At 35.5% G+C, this 17023-nt stretch overlaps 1 protein-coding gene across 2 annotated transcripts in view; it reads right to left on the minus strand.

The window, feature by feature from the left end:
* RDX (radixin) overlaps positions 1-17023 on the minus strand; it is a 101874-nt gene that overhangs the window by 23044 nt on the left and 61807 nt on the right. For both annotated transcript variants that reach the window (XM_027849554.1, XM_027849553.1), the window contains exons 4-8: positions 14168-14263; positions 11833-12107; positions 8078-8161; positions 7691-7837; positions 487-583 (exon numbers count right to left, since the gene is read on the minus strand). In XM_027849554.1, the coding sequence (XP_027705355.1) occupies positions 487-583; positions 7691-7837; positions 8078-8161; positions 11833-12107; positions 14168-14263 (699 nt within the window). The remainder of the gene's footprint in view (positions 1-486; positions 584-7690; positions 7838-8077; positions 8162-11832; positions 12108-14167; positions 14264-17023) is intronic.

The raw sequence follows: 17023 nt of genomic DNA on the forward strand, positions 1-17023 counted from the left end.
CTCCTATCTTTCCTGTCTTATCTCATATTACTCTCCTTCATTTGATCTACGCTCCAATAAAAATGGTTTCCAAGCTGTTCATGGTATACAACATTTCATCTCCTACCTCCACCCCCTTCAACAGGGTAATCCCTTAAGTCCAGAATGCACACCCTACTCCTTTCCTCTGATTTATACTCTCTACAGAGTATAGCTTAGGTGCTATCTCTTCCACTAGCCCTTTCTTGATGGACCCAGGTGTAGCATTCTCTCCATTATGAATTTTGTATTACTTTGGTCATATTGTCTGTTTCCTCATCTATGTACCAATTGTATCCTCAAAGTAAAATGGAAGCTCCTTAAGGGCTAGGTCTGCTCCATTTTTGTCTACATCTTACACATATAACCCCTCTCTCCCCACTTCCTAAGTCACTTACACATAGTAGGCACAAAACAATTCACCATAAATATAAAAGATACATAAGAAGGGACAGGATTTTTACTTACAGGTGCCTTCTTGTCGATTGGTTTTATGACAAACTTTTTGTCATTAAATGAAATATTTCTGATTTCACTCCAGGGAAAACCAATTTTAGGCGTCAACCTTTAAAATGAAAAGTAGACTTTTAATCAAGGGGGCATTTACAAAAACTGACATTTATCTGGTGCTTTAAGGTTTCCAAAATACTTTACATACATTATAGCATTTCATGCTTACATTAACTCACTAAGTAGGCAGTACAAGTACTATTACTCCCCATTTTTAAAGGTGAGGAAACTGAATCTCAGAGAGATCAGCTGACTTACAAGGCATCAAAGTTTATAAGTAATAGAATAGGAGTTTTAACTTGATCCCATATGAAGTGTGAAACAATATGCACATATGCAGGTGAAATAACTGCACTAGTTATTACAGCCTGAATGGATAAACTTTGTAGCTCTAAACTTTTAGGATATTCTAATTGGCACTAATACATATTAACATGCTACTGACATATCTTGAATTTTTATAAAGTAATTAAGTTCATAAAGTAATTTCTGTAGTTGCAAAGACCTAGAAATAAAATACACACACACATACACACAAACACACACACACACACACACACACACATACACCCACTAATAAGGGAATGGCCAAAGTTTAGTCATGAATATAACAAAATTTTAATGGTCTGTCAGAAATGATGATTACGAAGAATATAGAAAAATACAAGAAGATGCAAAATGAAGTAAGCAGAGCTATAACATTAAACAAAACAATTTAAATGGAAAGAGCAAAAACTGAAAAGAAATTGAATGCCATTATAAAAATCTAGCATGGGCCCAAAGAGATTGAGAAATTCACTTCCTTCCATTCAATGGAGAAGAAAAACACTGTATGTACTATGTACTACCAGGCTCAGCTGATGGATTAATTAGTTTTAGTGAACTGCTTTTTTTCTTTTATATTTCCTTTAATATTCATTGTTTTAAGAAATGGCTCTCTGAGGTAGAGAAGGGGAGAGGGATATATTTGGAGATAAACAAAAGGCAAAAATAAAATAAATTGAATTACAAAAAGATCAACTGAACTCCCTACTTTCAGTCTTCCCCTTAATTCTTTCATTAATTCTCTTGAAGCATGGGTCTAATCCTATCATTCTCCTGATTAAAAACTCTAATGTCTTTTGACTACCTTCTCCTTATATACTATTGCACACAGTGATAACATCAGCTCCCATGAATTCAATCATCTCTATTATGATTATTCTCCAGATCTATTGGTCCATCCTTAATCTCTCTGCTGACCTCCAAACTCACATGAGGACAAGATATCTTAAACTCAACATAAACAAAACTGAACTCATTATCTTTCCCCAGAGGTGGGAAACTTGCAGCCTTGAGGCCACATGTGGCCTTCTAGGTCCTTGAATGTGGCCTTTTGACTGAGTCCAAGTTTTACAGAACAAATCCTTTTATGAAGGGGATTTGTTCTGTGAAGTTTGGATTCAGTCAAAGGGCTGCACTTGAGGACCTACCAGGCCACATGTGGACTCAAGGCTGCAGGTCTCCCACCCCTACAAACCCTCTTCCCTTCCAAATTTCCCAATTACTGGCAAAGACACCACCATCTTCCCAGCCCCCTAGGTTTGAAAACTAGTTGTTATCCTCAACTCTTCAATCCCACTTGACACATTCAATCTGTTGCCAAGTTCTGTCAATTTTACCTTTGTAATACCTCACATATGCCTCCTTCTCACTTCTGACACTGCCGCCACCTTGGCATAGGACCTCATCACTTCATGCCTGGACTCTTGAAATAGCCTGCAGGTTGGTCTGCAAGTTTCAGCCCATTACAGTTCATTCTCCCCTAAGTTGCCAAAGTGATTTTCCTAAAGCCCAAGTGCACCTAAAGATGCAATCATGTCACATTCCCACCAATGCCCAACCTCGCCCCCATCAATACACTCTTGTGGTTCCCTATTACCAGTAGGATCAAACACGAAATCATCTGTTTGATGCGGAAAGCCCTTTATAACCTAGTACTCCTCGTCCCCCTTCAGTCTTATACTTCTTTCTATCTTATATCTTATTGTTCTCTCTATCCCCCTTTTCAATCCAGTGACACTGAACTCATTGCTATTCACTGAACATGACACATCACCTCCCAACTCCAGGTATTTTCACTGGCTATCCCTCATGCATGGAATGCTTTTCTCTTTATCTATACCTGCTGGCTTCTTTCAAGTCCCAGCTAAAGCCCTACCTCCTACAGGAAGCCTTTCCCAATTGCACTTAATTCTAGGACCTTTCCTCTGTTGATTATGCAGCTCCTTTGAACTCAGCTGTTTGCATGTTGTCTCCCCAATTAGCTTGTGAGTTTCTCTAGGGTAGGGACTTTCTTTCACCTTTTTTGATTCCTTAGTGCTTAGCACAATGCTTGACATATATTAAATTCTGAATAAATGTTTACTGCCTGCCTACCAAGTAAAGTCTGGCATTTTAGGCTCTCTACAATTGGCTCCAAATTGCTTTTCCAGACTAATTTCATAATACTGGCCTTTACATACACACAGTAAGTAAAGCTGGAATACTATTTTCCAAATTTATGACACTCTTTGAAACATCCCAAACTTTATTTATACCACCCCCTCCTGACTAGAATAAATACCTTCTCTATTCCCCCTTACTGAAATCTTACTCTTTTTTCAAGGCACCGTTGAAGTTCTATTATCTTTATGAAATGTAATGACATTAAAGAAGGTGCATTATCATCTGCTTTGCTGTTGTACTACAAGGACCATGAGAACTTTCCATGTGACCTGTACCTGAAATCACCTCTATGTGCTGTCTCCTCCATTAAAATGTGAGCTCCTTGGGAGCAATGACTATCTCTTACATCATCTAAAGAAAAGTACTCCAAGGTAACAAAGAGATAATTATCTTCTGAGGTCTCTACTAGCTATGTGGTGTAGTAGAAAGAGCACTAAAGAACGCTGGGCCTGGAGTCAGGAAGACTGAAGTTCAAATTCAGCCTTAGACACTTAATGGCTATGTGCCAATCTCTGCCTCAGTGTCCATAAACGTAAAATGGGGACAATAAAAGAACCTACTTTCAGGGTTCCTGCAAGGAACAATTAAGATAATATGTAAAAATTGTTTGGCACAGTCCTGGCACATAGTAGATGTCTAGTAAATACTTGGTTCCTGTCCCCCTCCTCCTTTCATTTAGCCTTTATTTGACTTGGGTTCAATTCCTTATTTTTTTTTAAATCTTACTCATTTAAATACTTCAAAAATGTGACTTGGTAAGAGAATATAAATGTCATTGTAATTCAATCCTACTGAAAGAAACAAAACCCAGACCAGACATCGTATTGGTGTATAATATTAAGTTTATAATATTTAGAAGTGTACCACATTCATAAAAGGAAGCCTGATTCTGTGAAATCTTGGAAAACGTACTTCACATTAGTAGTAATGACTTGAATGAATCTATGAACTAAAGACCAAAATAACATGCATTGATTTGCTAAAACCTGTTATCAAGTGACAAGAGAACTTAATCTATGCTAGTAACTGTCAAAAAAGGAAATGAGATCAGTCTAGTGTGACCTGTTGTGTACAAAGCTATACTAGCTTTTTGTAATCACTGTTCCATGAAGATAGTTTCTTCTTTCTAGACATCTACTGACCATTCATTTAATAATGTTGTAGAATTTCGCCGGGAATGGAAGCCAAGCTCATTATATAGTTGCCAAGCAACACTCATCCTTTTTTGAAAGTGAAAATATTTGCCATTTTCTAAACCCGTGGCACCTTTCATGTTCTCTATGATCTTTCAAAAATGACTATCAGTGTGGCTTACAAATCACATCATCCAGTTTTTTTGCTACATTAACAACAATTAATAGAATTTTAATAAATTCTGTTAAGTCATGTTTGACTCTTTATGACCCTATAGACCCTACTGTCCATGGGGTTTTCTTGGCAAGGATACTGGAGTGGTTTGCCATTTCCTTCTCCAGTGGATGAAGGCAAACAGAGGTTAAGCGACTTGCTCAGAGTCACATAACAACTAGTAAGCATCTGAGACTTTGAACTGAGGTTTTCCTGACTCCAGGCCCAGCACTCTACCCACTGAGCCACCTAGATGTCATAATTCTATTGGCATAATTAGATACATAATAATTGAAGATGTAGTCTATTTCATACTACTTCAGCAAGGAATTTTTTAAAAGTGTATTCGTTTCCTAATTTTTAAGAAGTATGATGCCATCTAATGGCTACTAAAGTAATTAAGAGTTAAACATTAATAAAGATGTTAGAGAAAGCAGATTTCCTAGTATATTCCTTTATAGATAGTCACATAAACATTTTAGAGACTTCAAAACACTTTCACAAACATCTCACTTGAACTTCACACAGCAGTTCTAGGAGGTAATAAGCAAAGAATAAGGCATTATCGCTTATCCTGTGGATAAGGAAATTGATGCTCTGAAGTTAGATATACCCCAGATCACACAACTAATAAGTAGCAGAGCCATAAATAGACCTCAGGTCATCTACCTCCTAATTCATTGCTTTTTGCCCTATACTGTTAATTTTCTTTAATGGCTCCTGTTACAAGATAGGGATAGAGACTAGACCTGCGATTTCACTGGTATAAGAAGCTCCCAGATGAGGAAAATCCCTCTATCAGTGCAGGTTGCCACTTTCTACACAACTTATGGCCTCAAAGAGTTACACAGAGAAAGGATTCTTAACTTGAGTTGACCAACATTCATGGGATCTGTGCATAAGATTTCATGGTGGTCCATGAACTTGGATAGGTAAAAAAAAATACATCCTTATTTGAATATAACTGGTTTTCTTTGTAATCCAACATATTCTATTTTAGTCACTTAAAAGCATTATTCTGAGAAGGAACACTAGCCCCCTTAGGCTTCGCCAGATTAGCAAAAGGGTTCATGACACACAAAAAGGTTAAGAACTCCTGTCTACCTGAGTTCAAATCCAGCCTCAGACCAAACACTTGACACTTACTGTGTGATTCTGGGCAAGTCACTTAACCCCAATTGCCTTAAAAAAAAAAAAAACTCCTGTCCTAAAATACTGAAAGGTTAAGTGATTTGCAGAAGTTCACAAAGCTCATATATGTCAAGAAGTAAAACCTGAATCCAGGGCTTCCTGACTCTAAGACCACCTTTCTAACCATTATGTTCTACTCTCTCTCTCTCTCAAACTTTATTATGATATAGTATTGGAATAGCAACAGACCTATGATTTCACCAGTATAAGGAACTTTCTGATGAGTAAACTCATTCTACAATGCAGGTGAACACCTTCTCTGAAATTTAAAGATTTAGAGAGCAGTCTAGAGCACTTAGAATGTTAAATGACTTGCTCAAGATCACAAATTGTTGTTTGTCCTTCCTTTTTGAAGACCAAGGACATCACATTCCTATGTAAATTGAATTTGAGTGAGATAGAGTTGCAAAAGTCATTCACCTCATTCTCTTCCAGAGTCACCAATGTCCAATGGCAAGACAAAAGTCAAGATTGGCGATGGCCTGGGATGCAGTGGATGACCTTGGCATCTCTGATGTCTGACCAAGATCTAACTCTTCACAGGGTCTACTTCAGTCGCCTTCGTGGTCATGGGAACAAATTATTCTCATCCACACATCTGCTGGGTGGAAGTCTTCATATGCTTGGCGTAGACATCCCCCTAATTCATGAACAGGTTTGAGGCCCATTGGTTACCCCTCAACTTTGTTTAGCCTGTCTGCAAAAATGGTTTACCAGGTGTAGCCACTGGGCATGCTATAGCTTTTTGGAGTCACAATGAGAATTAAGTGCCAGGTAGACACCAAAGGTAAATGAGCAGCTCTGAAAAGAAGCTTGGCAAGTCCTCACACCAGAAGTGGCAAGTCCTCCTTGAACACCCCAAGATCACATAGTCAATATATGTCAGAGTGGGACTTGAACACAAGTCATCCTTGCTCTAAGGCTGGGTCTCTCTATCCACATAATGTGTACCTAAATGTAATTTATTTTTAATGAAAAAACTGAAATTACACACACACACACACACACACACACACATACACACACACACACACACACACGATGGTTTGTATTTTATATATATATAAAAATGTGATTCCCTGTTACTGGTAGAATTAGAAAGGAAACACTATATATAGTGTTTACATATATATACATATGTGTGTGTGTATACATATATATGTATATGTATAGATAAGTATTGTACAAAGAACACAGAAAATAAAAATGAAACTCAAAGTAATATAATTATAATGGTCAAACTTGGTCCCTAAGTAGAGATAAAAAAGTGCACCTTTCTCCTCATCCTTTCAGGGGTGAGGAATTATGAGTGTAACACATTACACATAAGGTCAGATATAAAAACAAAAGTCATCAATAAAAATACATCTTAAAATTACATATGTGTGTATGTATTAAAAAAACCACTGGAATTAAAATTAAAACTTGACTTAGTCTTAGTCATGCCACTACTTAGCTATGTGATCTTATGTAAATCTATCATGCTATCTTGGTTTTCTCATAAAAAATGAGGAATCTACAGTAGTTGACTGCCAGGTCTAACTCTTCTTTCTTCTCTGTTACTGAAGGTCCTTGAAGATGCCTTGACTGATTTTACACCTTAAAAAGTATGTCCCTTCAAAAAGATAGGGTTAGACTAATCCTTGGCTAGTCAATGGCTAATGGCTTTCTAATTGCATTAAGGACAGCTTAGTACTTCATGAAAGGATAACGAAGTGAAAATGCTGCTTCCTTACTCCAAGCTTATTGTTCTATCTACTCTACTACCTAGCTGCCTATATCCTCATATAGATGAGAAAATATAATCCTAGAGAGCTTTAAATGACTTGCCCAATTTAATTCAATGAACATTTATTGGGCGTGTACTATATTCAACTCTGCCCTAAAGTAATATGAATGAACATAAATGCTCAATTTATGGCAGTGAATTAATCACATTTCATAAATACTTTGAAAAGAAGTCAAATCTGAAAACATAGGTTAAAAACATAGTAGAAGTGAAATGAAATTTTAATGAGCCATCAACTAAACTTTAATCAAACTAAAGCAGCTAGCAAAATCATTTTTGAAATAAATGAGAAAGAAACATATAACTACTTATGATAAACATGACTAGTTTGGCATGCAATTTACTTACTTGTCATCGTGTTCATAAATGTTCAGACCCAAAGCATCAACACCTAGCCATAATTCAGTTCCTTTTTTATTCTTTATTTCAAAATAGTTGACACCATACATTTCCAGATCTTGTGCAATCTTCAAATATTCCATCATTGAATCTTCCCTGTTGAGATAATGCTAAATTATAACAGACTTACTCAGGGCAAATTGAATATACAGTAGCAAGATAAAAATGCAAAATTCACTTTGTTGCTAAAATTTAGTATATAATTTTAAAAAATTTAAACAAATTATACTTTCTGAAGATCTGAAGCAATGACAAATTTCATAAAACCAAAAAAAACTTTAAAAATTAGGGAAAACTTTAAAAATTGGGGAAAACAAATTTTCAAAATTGAAGTACCTTAACATCCCTCTGTGCTCTTCATGCCAGTTTTGTATTCTTTCTTCCCACTGTTCTTTTGTCAGTTTGTGCTGTTCCAAAACTCTATTAAGAAAAAAAATTCTATGAAAGCTTATATAAATTAACACATCTAAAAATTATTCATCTACTATGAATTTATGTTCACATATGCTTTAAAGATATTATCAGAGGTAGTTTATTGTGACCTTCTCCCACTTTCTACCATTTTACATATTAATAAATTGAACCAAAAAGTAAAAAACATTCTTCCCCATCAGTATTTAAAAAAAAAAAAAAAGTGAAACAGTACATACTCAAATTCACAACTGCTGGGTCCCAGTTCTTTTCTTAGTTTACTGAACCACATATGCTTCCAAACTTGTCACATTAAATTATAATAATTAATTAATTTCTAATTAAAATATTCACGTACAAACACCATGATTTGTGTCTATTTGGAAAGAGTGGGTAAATGATAGTAATTTCTAAGAAAAAAAAAAGTTTTATTTATTTGGTGATTTCCATTTCCTACACCATTGTTAGCAAATGCAGTAGAATTTTAAATTGCAGGGTAGAAGACATTTTAGAAAATTCCTAGTCTTCTGGAAAACACATATGAACTTAGAGAAAAATATTCTGTTCTCAAGGAAAGTGCTCATAAACTCAGAGCTACCTTTTTTTTTTAAATTTTAGGCAATTGGGGTTAAGTGACTTGCCCAGGGTCACACAGCTAGTAAGTGTGAAGTGTTTGGTCTCAGGTTGGATTTGAACTCAGGTCCTCCTAACTTCAGGGCCAGTACTCTATCCACTGCACCACCTAGCTGCCTCTCAGAGCTACCTTTTTAAAAGAGGTTATAGGAACATCAGTTAGACCAAAACATTGCTCCTCTTTTTACATGGATTTGGATAGACTCATCACTTTCCATTAAACCTCTTATGCTGATCCATCAAATCTTACTTCCCCAGCTCTTTGTTGTTGAATTTGGGGTATTACAGGGGTTGTATAACACCATCACGATCTTCCTAAGTATGATTTTAAGTTTCCAACTTCTTCCTGAAGTACACTAAATCTGAAGTTAGAGCTTGAGTCAAATTGTTGTTGTTGAGTCCTTTCAGTCACGTCCAACTTTCCGTGACCTCATTTGGTGTTTTCTTGGCAAAGATACTGAAATGGTTTGCCATTTCCTTCTCCAGCTCATTTTACAGATGAGGAAACTGAGGCAAACAGGGTTAAGTGACTTGCCCAGGGCCCCATAGCCAGTAAGTGTCTGAGGCTGTATTTGAACTCGGGTCCTCCTGACTCCAGGGCCTGCACTCTGTCCACTGCACCACCTAGCTGTCCTTGAATAAAATGGGCTCTCATTAATATATGCATTTTGGTTTATGCTTTGAGATTTGTGTTCATTGTTTATACTATAAAATATTACTAAATTTCAAATTTATCAATTTTGCTGCACATAAAACAATAACTTCTCACAAACATTGACATAGTAAATGATTTACAATTATAAAGTGCTTTACATTTATGATCTCATCTAAGCCTCCATAATAACACTGAAAAGTTAGTAGTAAAGGTTGTATTATTCCCATTTCACAGAAAAGTAAACTAATGTTCATAGACATTGAATGACTTGCCTTATTTTCAAGAAAATTAACATTTAATGAGACAGTGGATAAAGTACTGCATCTGGAGTTCAGAAGACTTGAACCCAGTTCTTTTATCTCCAAATCCAATGCATTACCAACCATAACACTTACCTGTACTTCAGATACAACTTGTAAAGAAACATTCATTTTGTTGAATAGAAGTTTTTTGAAATGTTCTATTTTCCAAATTTATTTTCAACTTAAACAAGAGAACTGAATGAGTCTTTCACTGTTAACAATGAGCTACCTGATGCCTATGACTTTGATTTAGGTATACTGTCAAAAGAAAAGTAATGGACTTATTATAGAACAAAAATTCCAAACCTAGTTCCCCATCTCTAAGTTGCCAAAATCGTAACAATATTTAACAAAATTTATTCTTCCATGAAAAAACAAATCATGATCAGATCCACATTGATAGATAAAGTGACGGTGATATCTTATCTCCATTGGGCTAATTTTAGAAAGGATAATACTATATTACACGTGACCCCAGCACTTCTGTGCTTAATTGATACAACATAACTAGCATTTAATTATACAATCTCTGTATTGTTTTTCTTCCATTTGCTCATTACAGCATAGCAAAGACAGTTCTGGACTTGAAGTCAGAAGAATCCTGGGTTCAAATACTTCTCCTGACGCTATGGTATTATCATAACCTCCATGAGCCTAGGTTTTGTCATCTGTTAGGCTGCTGTACACTGAGACTGTCTAAATATCTTCACATATTTTTCTCATTTATGTTCTCAGATTTCATCTTTTCTCAACCATCTGTCTCAATGTTTCCATATTATTTTATTAATACATTCTTTAATCATTTCCATGAAAATAATAATCTGTCCTTCACTTATCAAGCTATCATCTTCTGAAATCTTCCATCAAAATCTAATTCTTCTTATATAAATACACTATATGAGACAGAAAATCAATAAGAAATTATATTAAAAGTCATGAAAAAAGCAATTTTCTCATAAATGATATTTGTCTACCTCCAAAGTAGCCCATGGGGAGGAGGACTCATCTTTGCCTATATGTTGTCAATATAGATATTCAAAAAATCATCTTCAAGATGAGGCTTATGTGTTTCTTAAAATGGCAGGCAATTAATAAAATGAGTTTTCGGAAGAAGAATAAGTAATTTTCATTATCTACAATACTGTACAATGAATGAAAGGAACACCTAAGGTTCTTTGACCACAGTATTAATGTTGGAATGGATTTAGAAAGTTTTCAATTGAGTCACAGAGAATAGTAATTAAATTTCTGGCCAAGCTTCACAATATAATTCTTAATAACATCTTCTGATACTTGCAAAAGAGATTATTCCTAAAATTATGGCCTGAAAATCTTCAGTGACAGTTTTTTATTCACTTATAGACATAAAATTATCCCTTCAAAACAGAAATTAAATTATTTCCACAGAAGATACAAAGACCAGTCACTGATTTGTTGTTGTTGTTTTTTTTTAGTGAGGCAATTGGGGCTAAGTGACTTGCCCAAGGTCACACAGCTAGCACATGTCAAGTGTTTGGTCTGAGGCCTTATTTGAACTCAGGTCCTCCTGACTTCATGGCCAGTGCTCTATCCACTGCACCACCTAGCTGCCCCCCAGTAATTGTTATTATGAAGAATATTTACTAAGCACCTCTCTGCATGTAGTCAGATCTATACTAAACAACAGCATTTCCAATTCCCCCACTTAAGCACCAAAATTTTCCATCTAGTGCTGCCAGATTATTATTTATAAAATCCAGTTGTGAAACAACATACATTGGTTAACTGGGGAGAGAGACACTAAGTAATTACTGTATAGACTGTCTTACTCCAAAGAGCAATCAGATCATGATTTTAGTTAAAATTTAAAACATGAAAAACTTTACCAACTCTGGGAGGTTTTTAGAGATGACAGCATAAAGGCATCAGCAATGTACACAATGTCCATAACAATGCAAATGGAAAGAAAATAAATGAAAACCCCTGAAACAAAATGCTACATAATTATGATGAACCATGGTCCTTGGGTATATTTGAAAATGAAGGTAAGATAAAAAACAAAAGACATTAATAACAATTAAGAATACAATAAAAAAGTATTTTTCACTTACCGTTGAGGTAGTAGTCTGTCATTAGCCAGGTAGCCAGGTTTATGAATTTCCTTATTATGATCTCCATATTTAGATTGGACAGCATAGGAAGCCAAAAGAACAGCAGTTTCAGGGGGGCAATATATTTCATCATTTAAGATTGCCTCTTTAACTTGTAAGAAGAAAAGTCTTTGTGTTATTTCTTGAATTAGTTCTTCAGACACATCTTCAGGAAAGAATTTAGCTCGAAATTTGAACTGCAGAGGATTTTCTTTTCTTACATCTTGCTGTGTTACCTTAAATAGTAGTTTTGAATATTATCAATAGCAGAAATCTCATACTATGATCTAAGCCCCTATTTAAGTATATTTAAGGGAAAGAATTCTGAGACAGCATAGAATTCTGATTCTATGTAGAGTTATAAGCAGACTTAACTAAAACTAAATACAACTTAACTTCATAATCTGTTGGTCAGCTTATCTTAAAGATTCATTTATTTCTGGTCAAAATCTTTAATCCTACTCACTTTAAAATTTTACTTAATTTAAAATCTGTTTTAAAAGATCTTAGTTTGGCATATAGTTTTTAGTGATTTGGATATATAGGCATTTAGATATTCTGATTATACTCCCTATATAAATAACTACCCAAATCTATATTACTTCCATTCTGGGAATTTCCAACTGCTTCCTAGACACAACCATTTCAATCCAAAACGGAACTTATCATCGAATTACTATGTCCAACATATCTATCCTCTCAACTTGCCTATTTCTGTTTACAGTAGCAAGGCTCCTCTTAAACACTCAGGCTGGATATCTTGGAATCCTTTTAAACTCCCTCCTCATACCCTTTGTCTAATCAGTTGTTGAATCATGTGGATTATATCTCAAAAACATCTCTTGCATCCAACCCCTTCCACTCATATTGCCACAATGCCTGACACTGACACTCATCCCTGAATTCTTCTCTCCCTTCAAGGCCCAGCACAGGTAAAAATTCCTTCATGAAGATAACAAATCTAATAGTCTCAGCAAAAATTGATTTCTCCTTCCTCAAATTCTATTAGAATACAATGTTCAGAGCTCTCCCTTGGCTTTACCACATTATACCTGCATCAAACTTTTCTGCATATCTTATTTCTCCATTAGATAACAAACCACAGGAGGATCAAGACAATAGTATATACATATGATATTTTGTGTCTTGGTAACTCCAGAAGCAAAAAATAGTGCCTTGCACACATGAACTAAATTGAACTGTGAAATGCAGTTGCTGTATCAGTTAATTTCTTACACAAGAGATTTAGAAGGGAAGTGAAATATAGGGAAATGACTATGGCACTTTAAAAAATATATAAACAAAAGGCCTTAAATAAATTTAAGATACGCTTGCAAACATAGCCAACCCTAGTTAAACATAAAACATGGAGACATTACTCTAAAAAGAAAAAAAGCAGAATTCTAGAAAAATATGCAAAGATCAACCAATCAGTGATTTGACTGTCTGCCCATCTTACAAATTCCTAACCACTTTTCTCTGTTATGTTGTTGTTGGCTTTACTGTTAATTTGCCAAGCAAAACTCGAATGCTTCTCCTAAATAAATGAATCAGACCTTCCTTTAAAATAATGAATTGAACAATGAATGTCAGAGAATTTAGGAAGCAGGGAATTGTAATGGCAGTCCAAAGATGACTTACCCTGGTATTAGAGGAGCTCCCTAAAGTTCAAGACCTGCCCCTGACATTTACCAGCTGTGTGACCTTGGGCAAGTCACTTAACCTTTGTTTCTTTAAGTTTCCTCAACTGTAAAATGGGAATAATAAGAGCACCCACCCCCTAGGGTTGTTGTGAAGAGCAACTGAGATACTATTTGTAAAGCACTTAGCACAGTGCCTGTTACTTAGTAGGCACTTTGTAAATGCTTTTCCTTTCCCCCAGAGAACAATTATAAGTAATATTTAGGTTTTAGACAAGTTTGGGAGGGACAGATGTACAGTTTATATGCAGATAATAAACTAGTATACCCACACAGGTGCTGTTACTCTAAAATACCGCCAGCAAACATGTAACAGTTAGCATTTATACAGTCCTTTAAAGTCTGCCTACCACTTTATATATGTTATCTAATTTGAATACCATGACAACCCTGTGAAGTAGATGTTATTATTAAATTCATTTTATATATGAGGAAAATAAGGTTGAAAGAGATGATAAGTGATTTGCCTAAGGTAACACAGCTTGAAGGTTCTGAGGCAAGATTCAAAATGAGTCCTCTTGACTCCAAGCACAGCACTCTAGGTACTACACCTAGCTGCCTCTATATAATGATCATAATCATTACATATAATTTACCTTTTTATTTAGCTTAAGCCAAGTTGAATAGCCTTTACTATCTACATATTGCAACCCAAAAAACCAGACTTCACGCAGGCCAACTGTTTTCACCACCTTAAAAAAACAGAGAAACAGATCAGTATTAGTTGATCATTCACAGTGGATTTACATAACATTGTACTTTGAGGGTTCAATGCAAATAAGCTTGTATTTTCAACCACAGAGAAGGATTGCTCTGTCTTTAAAAACGTCTACCACAATGCTCAAAATAGCAGTGAATATAACTGCTAATGAAACTGCGATTTGTTGTGTCAAATTTTATACTGCTTCCTGTAGCTCTGTGCTCTGAAAAAAGCCCTCCTGGTGTCCTCCTTTCCTCAGGCCTCCACGAACTTCAGAAACTGCTTGAGGAAGGCTAAATGGATATATGTGTGCTTGAATTTAAGAATATTTACTATACAACAAACTTGTGAAAAGATAAGAAAGTAGTAAAGGCCTTAAGCACAGTTCAAAAATATCTTATGTTTTACAAAATGATTCACATATACATTCCTGTTAAGACTGAGTTTTTATGATATATTTAAAAGGTAAGGTACATAATATAACTAATACCTCCAAGACACAAGTCAAATGTTGATGCACATTTTACAACCAAATCTATTGCCAATGAGTATCCCAGTGTGTGGAGGCAGTTATTTCAGGGATAGAGTTCTCCTTCCTCATTTTATTTTGTATTTAGTAAGCTGTTTATATGTGATTTATAAGTAGAACATAAGCTCCCTGAGGGCATGAACTGTTTTTCACTTTTCTTTTTATATCCCCACTGCCTTGCACATAGTAGGTACTTATACTTTTTGCTGTACTGAATAGAGCGAAGTTTTATGAATCAACCAACTAGTATTTCTTAAGCTCCTATAATATGCCAAACACTGTGCTAGGTACAGAAAAATAAGTACAATAAATGAAACAATCCCATCAGAAGCAACAAGGACATTCTTAAATAATATCAAATAAATATAAAGAGCCTAAATACAAATAAACAAAAAGTAGTAATTGAGAAAAAATGCTGTAGCAGTTGAGGTGATGAGAAAAGGTTTCACAGAGAAAGTAGTCCTTGAGCTTTATCTTCAGGGAAAAAAAAGATTCTAGAAAGCAGAAGGAGAAGATGCATTCCAGGCATAGGGTTATAGCCAGTGCAAAGGCACACAAACAGGTGTTGTGCATGTGGAAGAAAAGGAGAATAATGTGCAATAAGGCTAGAAAGATAGATTGGGGCCAGGTTTGTAGAGCTTTGAATGCTAAATAGTGGAATTTACATTTGATTTTAAGGCAACATGATAACACTTAAGTTTAATTGGGGAGAGGGGTGTCAGATTGTGCTTAAGGAAAATCTTTAGATATGTAGGGTGAGGGAGAGTGAGGAGTCCAGGATAACACAAAGATTACAAGCCTGGGATACTGTTAAGAATAATAGTGCTATCAACAGAAACAGGCAAGTTTTGAATAGGGGTGGGTTTTGGAGAAATGATGAGTTATGTTTTGGACGTGTTAAGTTTAAGATTGCTCCAGGACCTTCGGTGTGAAATGTCTAAAAGGTAATTGGTGATATGAGATGGAAGCTCAGGTGAAAGACTGGAACTGAATACTGTAGATTTGGAAGTCAGAAGCTTAAGAATAAGCATTAAATGAAAGGGAAGTGATGAGTTCACTGAGAGAGTATATATAGAGAAAAGTAGAGGGCCTAGGATAGAGCCTTGGAGAACATTTACAGTTAGGTGTGATAATATGGATGAAGAACCAGCAAAGAAGAGTAAGAGAAGGAAGAGTTAGGCAGATAGGAGGAGAACCAGGAACCAGTAATATCACAAAAGCCCAGAGAAAAAATCCAGGAGGAGAGGGTGATCAACGATGTTTAATGTAGCAGAGAGGCCAAGAAGCATGCAATCTTTAAAAAAAAAAAAATACACAGATTTGGTAAGTAGGAGATCCTTTGTAACATTGAAGGAAGCAGTTTTAGTTGAATGATAGGTAGGGACCACACTGCAAAGGGATGAAGAGTGAGAACAAAGAAGTTCAGGCAGAGATTGCAGACTTTTTTCTGAGTTCATCAGAGAAAAGGAAGAGAGGTATAAGACAACAGCTTGAAGGAAAGGTAGGGTCCAGAAAAGATTTTTTTTTAAAGGAAGAGAGATACATGGGCACATCTAAAGCCAGTTGAGAAAAAAACAGTAAATAAGAGACTGAAGATTAGAGAGATTAAAGTTACAATCTGCTGGAGAAAACACAAGGGGAAGAGATCAACTGTACCTGTGGAGAGGTTGACCTTAACAAAAAGAAAGGTCACCTTATTCTGAGAGGCTGAGGAAAAGTCAGAGACATTGGGGATGACATAAGGAGGTTTGAGATGAAAAGAAGAGGAGGGGGGATATTTGTGAAGTGCTTTACAAACTTTAAGAAAGAAGTACTGTAACAATGGTTGCTCAATGAGGCAGTTAAGTGTCACAGTGTATAAAGTGTTAGACTTTGAGTCAGGAAGACCCAAGTTTGAATCCTGCCTCGAACACTTACTAGTTGTGTGACCACTGGCAAGTCACTTAAACTCTCTGTGCTGTATTTTTCTCATCTGTAAAATGGGGATAATAATAGCATCTATCTCCCAGGTTGTCATGAGGCTCAAGTAAGATAACATATAAAGTGTTTTGAAACTTAAAGTACTGCATAAATGATAAATATTATAATTATTATTCTAATTTTCTCAGTATAATAGGAATTAGGTCTTCAGTTGAGACAGAGAGGGTTTGAAGAGAGAAAGAAAATATTTAGAAAAGCTTTTATGGAAAGTATGATAGAGAACTAAGAAAAAAAATAAATAAA

Source organism: Vombatus ursinus, unplaced genomic scaffold (genome assembly GCF_900497805.2).
Source record: "Vombatus ursinus unplaced genomic scaffold, bare-nosed wombat genome assembly UNPS02007612.1, whole genome shotgun sequence".
NCBI classification, from domain to species: Eukaryota; Metazoa; Chordata; class Mammalia; order Diprotodontia; family Vombatidae; genus Vombatus; species Vombatus ursinus.